The sequence below is a fragment of the Ischnura elegans genome (genome assembly GCF_921293095.1).
Source record: "Ischnura elegans chromosome 13 unlocalized genomic scaffold, ioIscEleg1.1 SUPER_13_unloc_4, whole genome shotgun sequence".
NCBI classification, from domain to species: Eukaryota; Metazoa; Arthropoda; class Insecta; order Odonata; family Coenagrionidae; genus Ischnura; species Ischnura elegans.
In genome coordinates, this window is record NW_025791660.1 from 4,715,778 (window position 1) to 4,731,107 (window position 15,330).

Genomic DNA, 15,330 nt, shown 5'->3' on the forward strand with positions numbered 1-15,330 from the left:
GAACACTAAATTGCTATGGGTTTTCACCAATTGGCACAAGAAGTAAAAATGTCACAACCAAAACATCAAATGTATGCACAAATGAAAAATTCCCTGAAATGGTATTCTGACCTCAAGAGAGGAAGGCATGATAAATGCATTGACCAACAAAATGTGGGCCACCAAGTTACTCTGCCTTGCCAATTAGCCATAGGAAAATCTTCCCAAGAAAGAAGAACAAAATCAGCAATATTTTGGGAAATGATGGTCTCATGACATCATTCATCGGCAACCAAGAATTTTTGTCTACATGTCCAGACAAAAATGTTGATTTCATCCATTTAAGGAAACCATTACATTTTATTTTAATCAAAGTTGAACATATAGCATGCTCCATCAAAATCAGCTTACAGAAAATAATTGATGCCTGTCAACAACCAACCTGGTTTGCCAACATCCAATACCCTCTCCAAAGATGGTATCACTTGCTCAGTGAGCAAAGGTGTGTGATCTGAGCAGCTGTATGCCCCCATTCTGTTCAGTGCAATGACCCATTCATTTTGAATGACTTCATCAAGAATGAAACATCTCTTTGTTACTTAAAAAAACATTTGGTCCAATTTTCCAAAACTTAAGGAACTGTGATTCCCTTAATCTTCCTTGAAAAAGCAACCAAAATAGGTCAGGAAACGTAGGGGTTAGCAAAAATTTAGCATGTCAACATAGTGGAGGAGCTTTTCTTTAACCAACATGATGAGTAACACTGAAAGTTCCAATTAAGACTTACGACACATCTAACATTTACTATATCATTTGATGAAGGAATGGAAAAGGCATTTTTAGTATGGCAAATGATATTGCATTTATCCATGGAGGACTAAATTTGTGTAGTAGCAAAGCTATGCTTAACAAAGCAAACATGAACTTACCAAGTCTTCAATTGCCAATGGATCCAAAGCATTACTGGAAATTGCAGCTGGATACGGTGTGTATATCTCAGGATAATTATCATATCTGAGAGGGTCTTTGTTCTCTTTCACAGATACCTAGAAGATAATTCTGGGTGCCAATCAATGGGGAAAAATAAAAATGTAAATCATTATAAAAAATAACAATAAAACCTTCTCTTTCACCTGAGACCACTCAAGCTGGCTGAAATCATGTTTGCATAAGATTTTAGAGACCATCTAAAATGAAATGGCTGACATGACCGGTTTACTCTGCACGCCTTGGTGTGGAATGCTTCTCATTGTGCTAGTCACAGTAGAAGTGGGTAAAATCTTCACCTTTCGACTCAGGTATTACAGGTTCGAATCCCAAATTGGTGGCCTTCCCCCATCCAGGCCTATGTGTATTTGCATGTTCTCAACTTGATTGTAGGAGAGGACTTCAAAGTCTTGAACTCCATCAATCAGTAAAGATAAAGCTATTATCACCATTTGTTCACATTTATTTAGAATAAGGGCCATTTGTTTCATCGACATTGCAGGGCCACCTGACCCTTGGAACACCATCAGCCCCAGCATAAACTGATCTTGCCCTACATGTGCATTATCAAGCTTAAAAATGGCCATTTTTTCTAACTAAACAGGTCCTAAGGCTTGCATGCCTTACACCTTAAAAAACACTGCCGCGTATCGTCTACTACTTATCATTTCAATTAAAGAATCTACGTTATGCTGCATATAAAGGGAGAAAAGCTCAGATAAATAATTTTAAAATGTACAGCAACAGAGCAGAATCTTCTCCTTATATATACAACCGCATGTGTAACCACTCACTCACTTCCAGAAGAGCTGGAGAGCTGAAATTTAATAAACAGGAGGGGGACCGGATATGATCCAGCGGAAAATTCCAAAAACGCGAAAAAGTCGATTAGTTTTCGAGATATATCAACTTGAATTAAGATGGGAGCCTTATGGGACTAAGAATTTTTCCTTTTATTGCGTATTTACGAATGTCTGAGGAAAATGAAATTCCTCTGACGAAAACAAGATTTTTTGGCTGATTTTTTCATGTGGTTGTCATTGCGATATTTTGTTAAAAAGTATTTTTTATGATTTTTTGAAAATTTCCTATGCTTTTCTTTCGGGCCTATCTTGGAATATTCATAAGTTGAAAGAATTCCGAGGAATAAACGATTCTCAATTTTCCATTGTTGAGATGACGATTTTTCAAACTCGGATTTGAGACATGTGCCATATGAAAATTTGGAATCTTCTGGAAAAACCGTTGAGGGAACTTCGTATCCTCACGTTTTACCCTGATTTTCCCGTAAACCTCTAGGTTAATTCATACTAAAATTCCAAAAAATATCCTGCACATGAAAAATCACTGTTGCCATTATTTTGTGAAGTACACGATCTTGAATAACTTGGCAACCGTTCAAGCTAGACGAATGAAACTCTCAGGGTAAAACTGTTATGAAAAAAGTCAACTTTTACAATGCTGGCCATTCCACCTGATCGATTCATGTGAGAGTTATATCGATACAAATCTCTTTGGATACGCTTTATTCGCTAATAAATTTTTTGTTATTCAAAGTATGAATACGAAATTCAAGTATAATATTACTGCTAACGTGTTTAATCAGACAAAAGTAAAATCTAGCGGATCGAATGATTAGAGTGGAAGATATTATCGATCCAAGTGTGCATTCGATAGATGCCTTCTTCAGACTTATTTACATAGTTACGGGGATAAAAGTTCTAACAGATTGCTTATAGACAGCAATGTTCTCTACGTGCATATGAACTATTTTGATAAGCAACGTTTCTATATTAAGATATATCGAAATGAAATAATATCGATAGGTCTCATTTTCTCATTTGCTATTGACCGTACCCAGCCTGTGCGAAGGCTTATTCGCAACAGGAATCAAAGTAGCTCACATCTGGTGGCCAATTTCAGAAATGAGACGTAGATGATCGGCCGGCTTGTTTACTGATGCTGATGCTACAGCCTAGCGGTGAGCAAAACGGGTATATTTTCAGCAATTTTGTGAAGCGAATACTGATGTATATCTCAGTTGTGAATAATAGATTAAGTAATTTTCACCACATCCGACGTACTGGAGTTCAATAGAGACTTCAAGAGGTCCTTCGTTGAAGGCTATGAAGTAGAATGCTGTAATCACATATGGAAGTTGTCGTGATTGAAGCACTGGAGTATTTGGTTCTTGTAATGGGCTTTTTCATACAAACAAGCGTTATTAATGGAATGTCACACGAGATACAAGCTTTTCAGAAGAAAATTGGCGCTTTTTGCCGTTTTCGTGTGTATTGTTTGCCGATTTTATCAACCATCTATCACAATAGATATCATTATTAAAATCATCAAACAATATGATAGGCATCTACTCACATAAGCCATCCGTCCTCAATAATCTATTCTTCTTAAGGGAATTCGACGTCGATTTTGTCGTGAGTGGAATTCCCCTTGTATTGGCGTTTTGACTGCTATGTGGAGTCACTCGACTCTCACCGGCTAGCGAAGATCGATGGGGAAGTGGCGAGACGGATCGCGCGAGGGTCTCAGTGCCTCGGCCCTGGTCGGCAAAATTGAATTTTGGCCATTTGGGCAAAGCGACTCGAGAAATCCTTTAACCCAACGAAGGACGCAGGCCTTAGGAGGAGGGGTTTCGCCCCTCATCGTATTCGGAAGAGCAGGGCCTAGCTATTGAATGAGAAAGAGACAGATTTTTTAAGGACCGACCCAGTTTTGTTGGGCCCCCAGGCGGAAGATGTCCCGCCGATCGTGGGGGGGAGCTCTCGTGATCCGTGTGATAAGTCTTCATTTTTATAAAGTGAAAATGAAGCACTGTGTTTCGGGTAGTGGTGCCCATATTTCGGATGGGAGGTGGTGTACTGTCTTTCGCTTTGTATGTCAGTGCTAAAGCCAGTTGTCTGATTTATATTCAGTGCTCACGCGCCTTTCAGTGCATTGCATTTACAACTGTCATTTGCTGATTGCGTTGAAGTGCCCCCGACTATTGGTTTAATTGTCCTGCATAGTTATGCTGTGGTGTACTGCCTTTTGCTTCATATGCAAGTGTTTAAGCGAGTTGTCTAATTCCTATTCATTGCTCATGTACCTATTAATGCACTGCATTCACAACTGTCTTTTGCTCAATGTGTTCGAGGTAGCAATATTTCTTTCCTTATCCCTGAATGTGAGGCTATTTAATTGCCTTGGTATATTTCCATTTTTAATAAAACTGTTTCGAACGTTAGGCGTTGAAGTGGTGATCTATCGTTTCTCAGTCATCTTTTTCAAATTTTAATGTATCCTTGTTTTTTATGTATTACTGTTTTTATCAATAAAAATGACTTAAGTTTAATTAATATAGGTTTTTATTTAAAAGAAACAAAAAGTTTTGTGTTTCAGGAAATGCGAGTATTACTATTACTGCGGTCACTGGATGACATAATTGAATAACCAGTTTTTCCGCTAATTGCTAGTTCTGCCATCTATGAAAGTTACCATTACTACGTCGTCTAAGGAAAAAGTGGGGGGAGGTGAGGGGAGGCTACCTCGTTTTAACATGGGAGTTCACAAAGCCCGACCGTGCCTGACCAAAATTTTCAGGATAGTACGTGATTGGTGACTTTAGATTTCTGTTATCTTTTGGTCTCCATGGCAACCATAGTTTTAACTTTATGCCGAAATATATTTCCAATGTAAAGTAAATGGGAATATAATAAAATCGTTTTATACAAGTTTCCTCTTCAGCGAAATTAAAAACATATAAAGACATAATCTATGACATATAGGTCACATTTAGCAATGATGCACATTCCGCTTGACACATTTTCCTGAAAAAAAAATCGAATCAAAAATGCTGGAATTCGATTTTTTCCTTATATCTTTTTTATTTATTTAGGTGAGGGACTGAAACTCTAACTAGTAAATAAAAATAAGTTACAAAACAAAATATAAGTTAAAGAAAACTAATGCAGTTGTTACAGTTGAAATTATGATCGATAAAATTGTGCATTTTATAGATATCTTTTGTAGACCTGTTACTGTAGTTGCTGGGATAGGGCTTTTAACAGTATGCTACAAGGCAACGTACTATTCATACATATAACTTATTTTGCAAAACTACATCCCCTTATCAAGATATGTCGATATGAAGTTAAATCTATATGTGCCATTTTCCTACCATATTATGGCTGACATGACAAGTTTGTTCTGCACATATTGTGTGGACTGCTTCTCCATTTACCTGCCAGAAAATAAGCGGGTTAAGTCTTCACCTTTGAACCTTCTCAATGTAGTTTCTAGCCAGGGGTAGAGCACGATGCATATCCTATGAAGCAATTTTAAACCTCCTCAATGTAGCAGCTAGCCAGGGGTTGTGCAAAATGCATGTCCTATGCAGTAGCTTTGAACCTTCTCGATGTAGCATCAAGCTAGGGGTAGTACACGATGCATATCCAATGAAGCAACTTTGAATCTTCTCAATGTAGCGTCTAGCCAGGGGTGGTGCAAAATGCATGTCCTATGACGAAACTTTGAACCTTCCCAATGAATCATCTAGCCAGGGGTTGTGCAAAATGCATGTCCTATGAACTAGCTTTGAACCTTCTCGATGTAGCATCTAGATAGGGGTAGTGCAAAATGCATATCCTATGAAGCAACTTTGAACCTTCCCAATGAAGCATCTAGCCAGAGGTTGTGCAAAATGCATGTTCTATGAAGCAACTTTTAACCCTCTGGCAAGAGGTAGTTCACCATACATATCCTAAGAAGCAACTTCGAACCTTCTTTTTGCACGATCTGGCCATAGGTAGTGCAAGATGAATAATCAAAGAACATCCTTTGAACTACAGCAGGAGAATGTTCTTTGAACTCGGATAGTGCGCCATTTGTTGATTCTTTGGACGTTCATGAAGAACATTCTTTGCACTAAAGTTGCTTCGCTGGAGAATATTCTTTGCATATCTTTTGAACTAACTTTTCCCCACTGGGAAATAGTATTAGAAATTAAATATGTTGTTATAAAATTTTTGAGTGAGGTACTTTCTGAATTGGTAAAACATACATGATTGTATGCAATTGTATATAATATACTCATGGAATGAATGAACACCACAGAAAATAAGTATTAAATGCAGAAAAACATTAAATGCGAAGATGTTAAATCAAAATCCGCCTGAGTAGTATTAATTTTATAGCTGATAACTTCAGGCTTTATATTTGGAACTCACCAGTGCAACAGCAACTGCACTGCCATCTGCAGGAACTGCTCTCACATCCATTACTTCATCTAGTTGCCCCTCCTCACCAGTGTCCTCTTCCATCATTTCCTCATAACCCCCTTCATAATACTCGTCATACGACTCTTCCTTACCCACCGTCCCTTCAAATGGCCCCTCCTCTGCACCCAATTCCTCCACATATTCTTCCTTCAAGGGGGCATAAAGAGGTAAGCGATTATATTATGTTCCAAACATGCTAGATAAACAATGTACAGTAAAGTTAAGTGAAAATTATGATTGAGGAGCTTGTGGAAGGGAAGAATGGCAAATGTGGGCCTCATATGAGATACATAAAAGGATTGTCGAGATAGTAACAGAAATTTTGAAATAAAAAATATACATTGAAAATAACAATTTTTATAAAATACGAGGGATATCCTGTAAATAAATTCCATTTTGGTGTGTAGATCGCTAGGGGTGCTTTTTGACAAAAGGGTGGCTTTCAATTTTTAGAAATTTCTTAAATCAAAAGATTATTTACTCCTGGAGTATGTATTACTCTCTTTTAGATTTTTTAATGACAATATTTAATTTTCACGACTAAATGAAAATTGAAAATTTTCAAGCACCCGAAATCGCGACGGCTAAGTATGAATGCTGAGAAAAGCCCGTGCGACGTCATTCTGGTCTCAGCTGTGAGAGGCCACCTTGGTGCAAGGCTATGAATGCTTCTACAATGCAGGATGCTAGCAGGTTGCAGAGTGCCCTGCCTGCAGGTAGCACTTGGGTTAAATAAAGGTTATTAACCCTTTTCTTCCCAATGTTGCGTGAACGCAACGCAGACTTTGCAATTTTTTTTCTCCGTATTTGTCGTTGATAAGTAGTTAACATTTTTAGCATAGGTAGTTCAACGCTTCCTTAAATGGTATGAATTTTTCTAAGGAAGAAAGTTTATAACTTTTGTTTTTACATTGACCTTTTCATTTATATGCAAGTCATTATTTTACATTATCTTCTAAGTTAACGTATTATGTAAATTCTGATGCTCTTGATGATTATATCTCTCCGCAAATATAATGATGAATTTGTATTTTAGGCCATTACAACTAATTGAGTGAATTTGACTTAGTGGTTTTCAAATTATTAAAGAATAAAGGAAGTTTTGCGTTCATGCAAAACTGGAAGCACCCCGGTAATCCAGGGAAAGGGTGAGCCATGGCAGTAGTCGTTTACAGTTTTTCTTTTGGGACTGAAAAATGAAAAAGTTATCAAGAAAACGTTACATTTTTATGGTGACACTATAGCTTCAGGCAATTGTACAATATTTTAGTCCTACATATACATCTTCATAAGTTTTGAAGGGTCTTTAATAGAATGTTTGGCAGGTGGTGGGTTTTCACAGAGTTGTGACTTTGATATTTTTAACTTCATGTATCGAGCAAGATTAAATCAGCCTTTACTTACGCTATAGTGGGAATTTACTGTGACTTAAACATAAAAGAAGCATAAAAACTTTGCTACAGAGTTGTCCAGAAAATATAATGATTTCTGTGACCGTCTGCAATTCCAAGATATGCTGGCATCCTAAGGTAAGAACGATCTTTTCACCACAGTTGACAATAATGCTAAAATCAAGTGAGTATATGAGGGTTAGGAAATAGATCCTAAAGTCGTATTTACGTGGTATTGTTGATTAGGATTCAAAGAGAAGGCAGTGGGAGGGAAAAAAGCTAGGCTGGGCGGGGACATCCCGGCACCAGTGCGTCTCTGTGCACAGTGGGGGTTGGCGAGTGAGCAAAAAGAAGGCAGAGTCAGGACGAATCACATTATCACAGTATTTTCTGAGAAATTCATGCCCACTGGCCACTGACGATAATGAGCTGGTAAGGCTCCAAATTGCAGTCTTTTGTCTCAAATGGGATATTTAAAATTATGACTAAAGAATCCCTTGTAGTGCTAGAGAAAAGAGAGTCATCAGGTGCCCTCTTCTCACTCAAAAGGAACTGTCCAAGTGAAAGTAAGGATCTTTTGATCATATGATCGGTAAAAAGAATGCATTATTCTTTGAGTTGTCATGATATGTAACTGAACGTATTACCACATTTTGGTACACTGGATACATTTGTAAATTCGAAGTTGTGATTGGATTAACCATCAGTTACACATTTTTGTTAAGAAATAGTGTTATGTTACCTAAAGAAAAAAGAAAAAAGTGGAGGAGCAATAACTCTTTATCAATAGCAGACACTTAGTTACTTCCGCGATATAAAAATTTATATTATTTGATCGGTTGCTTTATATTTTTTGTACTTTATAATTATGTAATAGCCGAAACTGGTCAAATAGTTTAATTTTTTACAAATACTTAGTGGAAGTCACAAAGTGTCTCTTCTTGATAACATGGAGACTTCCACCACGTACAAGATTTCAGTTTCGATTTGAACAACTACCCTCAAAGTCACTAAAATTGCCATAATATAGGACATAATAGATTAAATAATTTGTGAAATACAGTAAGGAAAGACAGGTTGGCCACAATATTGATCGTGACGAAAAAATTAACAACGAAGATGCCGAGTTCCTAGCAGCCAGAGTATAAGTGATTACAGTGGAACCTCGTTAAAGCGAGTACGGGCTATAGCGAGACCCCCGCCATTACGAGAGATAAGCCGATGCACCGTCAATTGACCCTATAATATGCATGTTAAAAAATTTGTTTTTACGAGGCCCTTTTGGTGTTGGCTCTAGCCATAGCGAGGGTTTCACCGCCCGAAAAAATTTACATCAACACTCCTTCATCTCTGTAATTGCTAGCGATCTGTTTGAAATGAAGTTAATGGAGTGCTCAGTCTCAAATGTATGTGGTAAACTGTCGTTCGATAAATAAGTAGTTAATTTTGTGATAATATTGTGGCATTAGCATTCGCGAATTCTTGATCTTCTTTTGTTCCTCGGGCAGCAGAAAGCAGTCGGCAGCATACCCGCACGTTCGTGAGTTGCATGAATAGAAAGCATTTGATGGCAGACACCATGGCCAAAAAAACAACAAACACGTCTAAGCGAGAAAATAAAAATAAAGGAGTAATATGAGAGTGTTGAAATTAATTTATCTTCCTATTCCCTTTCCACGATTTAAGAAAAACAAAAAAGCCCAAGGAATGCAGACTATGTAGAGTTATAAGAAGCTTTGTTCGGGTGGTTTTGCCCACTTCAATCTGCGGGAACTTCTGAGAAAGGGGCTACGCCTAAGCCTAAAGCGAAGTATTTAATGATAGATTGCCAATCACGAATTTCAAGAGTGAGGAAGGTTGATTATACTAATGCAAAGCACCAAAGCGTTATCTCTTGTCATATTTGCTGGTGATGCCGGCGGTGTAAATCCGAAGTCGTGGAAGAATCACCAATAATAATATACATCAATAAAATACACCAATGGAAACATTTGAGGTATTAAATAACCACGATACGATTTTATTAGTTAATTTTTGAATTTTCAGTGGAAAATACCAAAATAATAGAATGGTTACGTAGATGCCTTGATTAAGTGCATAGAAAAACGGCTTCGTCGGTTGTGCATTGGCATAATAATTGACAAAACCATGCTTTGCATGACTTTTATTCAATACGGCGCTTATAAATTGTTTGAATGGTTAGTCGTTGTTTGAGTAAAGGAATGTAGTGATGCAAAAAAAACATCGTCTTTCGTCTGGATTTATGCTTACGTTTATCGGATAGAAACTTCTTTGTCGCCGCACCACTCCTGTTCCTGTATAATTGTTCGCAACAGGCATATTGGCTATTATTTGCTCCACCTCCGGTAAAGCGACAATTCGCTATAGCGAGTGTATATTGGTGCACCGTGGGGTGTCGTTTTATCGAGGTTGCACTGTACCAAAAGTGCAATATTCATCAACATGCTGATTGCTCTTCTAAATTTCAAGAACAATACAAAATTTAATAAATATTTTAGGTTAATTATATATTTAGGTTATAAAAAAAAGAATTATTTGCAAAAATAATAGAGTTCTAAAAAAAGGGCCACACGGCTCATTTGACATGGGAAATCCCAATGTTGCATATGCGCAACGTTTCACTAACGGCCAACTAAAAACAATAAAAATATATTAATGGATAATTTGCCTTATTTGAGTCTGTTTTATTGCTAATTCATCAAAATATTTGGAATTTTTAAGTTGTTAACATGCTTGGGATTTAATGAGTTAATACCCTATCAAAGGTGGATACTTTCTGACCATAGGCAAATTTATTAGGTGATTATTAAGAGATGTTTCCCTGAGCTCTGTGCCTCATGCATGCATTGCTAATCTCAGACGATGTAAAACTTCTGACACTCGCATAGCATCTAGGCCCCTGTGACGTTACCTGGAGTGGCATTGCATGGGTGCCAATCTGACCTTTTTCATATGAGGTTAAAATTGATCATTAACATTGATCTAAGCTGGGATTTCTAAAATCAAACAATTTGTACACTATGAATGCACTAACGGTGGGTAAAAAATCGAAACCAATGCCTTCTGCTTTCTTTGATAAAGGAATTCACCCCATTGGTTAGTGATTTTTGCTGACAAAAACCTTTTCACAACTCTCAATTCACAACTGGCTGGATACCACGGCTGGACACATATGGAGTGTAGGAGCACTTGTACGCGAAGAAAGTGGCACTAGGCCCACCAACTGATGTGCTATGTCTAAACATGTTATTTTCTGGAAAGCCATAGTACAGAAAGGTGTGGAAGGACGTAAAGTAGAAGAATTATGTTAGTGTTTAAAGGCTAGGTGATACAAGAACAACTAATAGCAGAGCTTCGTCAAACCAATCTTAGAATTATGTGGCACTATGTGGTGGAATAAGATTTGGATGAGGCATGTTTTAAGAGGGATGGGGATTTTTAATACAGCAGTTAGGGAACAGTGGAAGGAGAAAAGAGAAGAGGAAGAATAGGACCGAAGATGATGGACAAGGTGAGATTAGGATGAAGCGGAAGGGGAGTCAAAACGGAGGCCTTGGACAGAATGAGGTGGAGACCTCTTTGGAGTTTGGGACACCTGCCAATGAAAGACAGAAAAACAGCTGATGATGATGTGGTGGAAGTTATTAATTAGAGATAGGTCAGTTCTGGTACCTGGTTCTTGCCCTGTGGAACTGGTATCGAGAACCAATCACATAGTGTCGGTACTTTGGAATCACCTCAGAACGGTCACGAGTATTTGAATTTGGTGCTTAGAGTGGAAAAAAATTTAGATGCATGTATTACTTTCTGATTGCATGGAGATCATATTCTTTTATTTTGAGAGCTGCCCAAGGGAGTACCTGGCATATGATTTCAGTACCCATGCATTAAAACATATTTACAGAAAACAAATACATTCAATATCAGATAATTTAGTTAGAGATTTAGTGCATTTCGGGTTACACTTCATTTTATTACCATCAATTTTGGCAAATAAAAATAATACTCATTTTCATTAATCTAAGTCCTTATTTCACAATGGCCATTTAGTAAAATTATGAAATGGCCAATTTTTTGATCCCAGGGGAAACAGTCAGTTTTCACTTGTTTATAATTTTTGCAATAGTTACACTATCATGTTGGAAGATTCTTGTAAGATATCAATTTGTTGTTACTTTCAGGAAATATTATTAAAGAAGTTGAAACTTCAATTAGTTGGGAAAAATATACGCTCCAACTCTTTGAAAACCAGAAAAAAGTGCCAACTTCAACATTTTTTAAAGCAATAAAATACTTTTTACTGTTCAGGGTAATGAGTTTCATCAACGTTCATGGTAGGTGGGGTAGGTGTGACAAATTCAGCCTTAACTTTGTGGTACCAGAATATTGGAAAAATCTCATTTTAAAGATATTCGACCATAGTCATTAATATTCAGTGATAATTATAGCCTCAATTTGCAATCAAAACCATCTCTTAATGTGTTAACCCCCCCCCCCCCCTCATTCATCCTACATTTTGACTTTGCTCTTGACCCATCTGAAAAGAAATTCTTGCAGCAAACATAGGCACTGCATGCTGCTCTGCAACACTTCTGTCCAAAGTATCTTGGAGTGAATGTGGCATTCATTGGATTTCCCCAGCAATGAGCAAAGTTGAGCGGCAGTACAAACCTATTCTTTTCATTAAAATGCACAGTTCGTTTTGAAGAATGCAGTCACTAATGATACCTCTGTACTCTATGATTCAACTTTCATCAACTTAGGGAAAATGTTGGTTTCCTGCTGAGGGGCATTGGGAATATTCAACCATGGAGTGAATTTGTATGATAGTGCAACTTCACTGACCCATGCAAGAGTACACTCACCAGTTCATCAGTTGCCAATGGATCTGTTACATCTCTTGAAATTTCCAGTGGATTTGGAGTGTACATCACAGGATAATTCCCTTCACTGAGAGGGTCCTCGTTCTCCTTTTTCACATGAAACTAGAATAGAATAATAGGTGTCACTAAATAAAGGCAAAATAATAGTACTAAGACCCTATTTAACACATTCAATGTAGGCCTGATTTTCATTAGTCATCAAAATTGGCCGAGATAATAAGAAAGAACAAAATCATGAAGGTTTCTGCAACATAATTTCCGTTCAAATACTGCTTTTACAAACGGCGCACATGGTTCGAAAGAGGAAAGCTTGTTGAAGGCCATACACACCATCGGAAGACTCGGAAGTGGATATTAGTTCGTTAGTGGATATTAGGGAGGCGAAGAAAGGGCTCCCGACCCTACTAGCAGAGCACCTCAATTGAGGTGCTCTGCACTGAATGTGTTTAATGATAACTATAAAACTTTCTCTTTCACCTCAACACCACTCAAGCTGACCAAATGCATGTAATCATGAGATTCTTTTCACTCCCACTTCAAAGTTAGGAACATTTAGTTCAACCTCCACAATAATTTTACGATCCTTTCCATTATTTGTAATTTCATATAAATAATTATGCCCAATGTCATTTCTTCTTTCAATCAAAATTATGAGGTCATAAAAATCCAATGGGTGAGAGAATGAGTTAATACTTTTGAAATTTTGATACACTTTTTTTATTTAGAGCATGACCTTTAGAAGGAGCTTAAGAATTGTTTCTTATTACTTTAAGAAGAGATTTCTATTGGAATTCCATAACAAAGCAAAATATTCAATTCAGACTCTAACCAGGTCATTTTTCAATATTTAGGCATTAAATCACATACTGAATATTAATTACTGTTTGATCCAAGCTGCTAATTGATCTGTAAAATGAAGTTAATATTTCTGATGGCATATTCCACCAAATACTTAAGTTTTCTATGATATATCTTACAAGTTATTGCAATATATACTTAAATCTGTAAAATGAGGTTTATATTCCGGAGGGCAAAATCCACCAAATTCTTAGGTATTCTATGCTACTTCTTACAAGTGACAATAGATACTTAATATAATGATATCCATCTTCAACCAAAGTTTTACACCTGCCTTTTGAAACACAAAACTTCATTCCATGCTATATGTAAATTTGAGCTTTCTTACAATAATGAATGAATTAAGGGTGAATAACCCATATATTTATCTTCACCACCCCAAAACAGTGCCTTTAAAGGAGGAAAAACTAGCAAATGTTATGAAAAGATGATCATAATCACAAATATCCCGGATATTAATAACTTAACAACGATCACACGAACCCAAGACCTTCAGTTAGTCAGGCAAGTACTTTATTCTGCCGCCACTTTGGAGACCTGCATTTTAGGTAACACTGCACTAAGTGTAGATTGTAAAATTTCTACTCAATACTAGCAATAGAAGGTGTTTAAGGTTTGCTAGAGAAAGCATGGAAATGGTCAATGTTTAAGGTTGCTAGAGAAAGCATGTAAAAGCTATGAATTGAATTACCTTTGAAATGCACCCTGTAGTATTTATAGAGGGCAAGAGCCTAACAATCTTCCTTAACCCTCATATGGATTCTCTTCACCTTAGAAGAGCTCATAGTTTTCCTTCTTTCTTACCATCTATAACCCATACTTTTTTTATCTCCCACCAATCCAGGAGTGAAACCTTATCTGCCGCACTACACCACATCACATTTACCCGTCCATCTCTTAGGAAACGTCCTCAGTGAGGGAATGGGGCTCTGCGGTACGAAAAAAATACCAGCTCTTCTAGCTCCACTCCACAGTGGCATTGGGTTATTTGACACGTTGCTTATTATCCCATATTCTTTACATTTCAAAACCCATAAGACCTAATTTTTTTTAAATTGCAGGATATAAGCTCCCAGAATATTTATAAGATTTGTCTTGGTTGCTAGAATCACTGTAAAAATTACAAAAGTAACACTTGTCTCTTCTCACTTCACCTACACCTGTTCGATTATTAATGTTTAAGATCTTAGCCTTATATGTACACTGCAAAGATATGACATATAAGGGGACACACGGAAGCAAAATTACATATCACATGGTCACATAAGACTTATTCGGTCCTCACTTTCAGCGTAAAAAATAAGACAATATAAACATTAAAAAGCAGAGTTTTTCCAGCACTGCATATCAGAAAAAGTATTCCAAGCATTCATCACACATAAAATTAACACTTTGCATGCCATGGATGTAATATTACATCCTGTTAATCTTTCTGAAGAATGCCATTGATGTAATATAACGTCTGTCTATTTTATTGACTTTGTTTGCGCGAAGCCATAATAATATATCCTCGCGGTCCTTTTCCAATTTACTGCTTAGTGGTTCTGTTTTTTTCAAAAATCAACAGCTCGATGGAAAAAGAGTTCACTTCATGTCTTGAGGATGAAAAAACCTCCGTAGCTACTGGCATCCTTATCTTAGGCCACATTGTGCGAAAATTCTTTTGTGGAAAGAACCGTTCGTTGAGGGTGCAGTGACCCTTTTTGTCATCCTGGATTTATAATGCTTTGCTTGGAACAATGTTTTTTTTTTGATTTCCATGCTTTAAATAGTTCAAATTGAGCATAGTAAAAAAATACTATGCATGTTATGACGGTACATCATGTGTTGCAACTTTTTTATTTTTCAAAAACAGTAGGTTTTCATTGTTAAATCATATATTTAAAAATTAGCAGTAAATGTTATTCAATTCATTCATAAAGAAGAGAAAAGTCC

General features: G+C 36.9%; 1 protein-coding gene across 1 annotated transcript in view; it reads right to left on the reverse strand.

Annotated features, from left to right (window-relative positions):
* Positions 1 to 15,330, reverse strand: part of LOC124173294 (zinc finger protein 62-like) — a 55,844-nt gene that overhangs the window by 18,117 nt on the left and 22,397 nt on the right. Inside the window, exons 5-7 of the mRNA XM_046552812.1 lie at positions 12,520 to 12,639; positions 6,192 to 6,389; positions 909 to 1,025 (exon numbers count right to left, since the gene is read on the reverse strand). Coding sequence (XP_046408768.1) covers positions 909 to 1,025; positions 6,192 to 6,389; positions 12,520 to 12,639 — 435 coding nt within the window. The remainder of the gene's footprint in view (positions 1 to 908; positions 1,026 to 6,191; positions 6,390 to 12,519; positions 12,640 to 15,330) is intronic.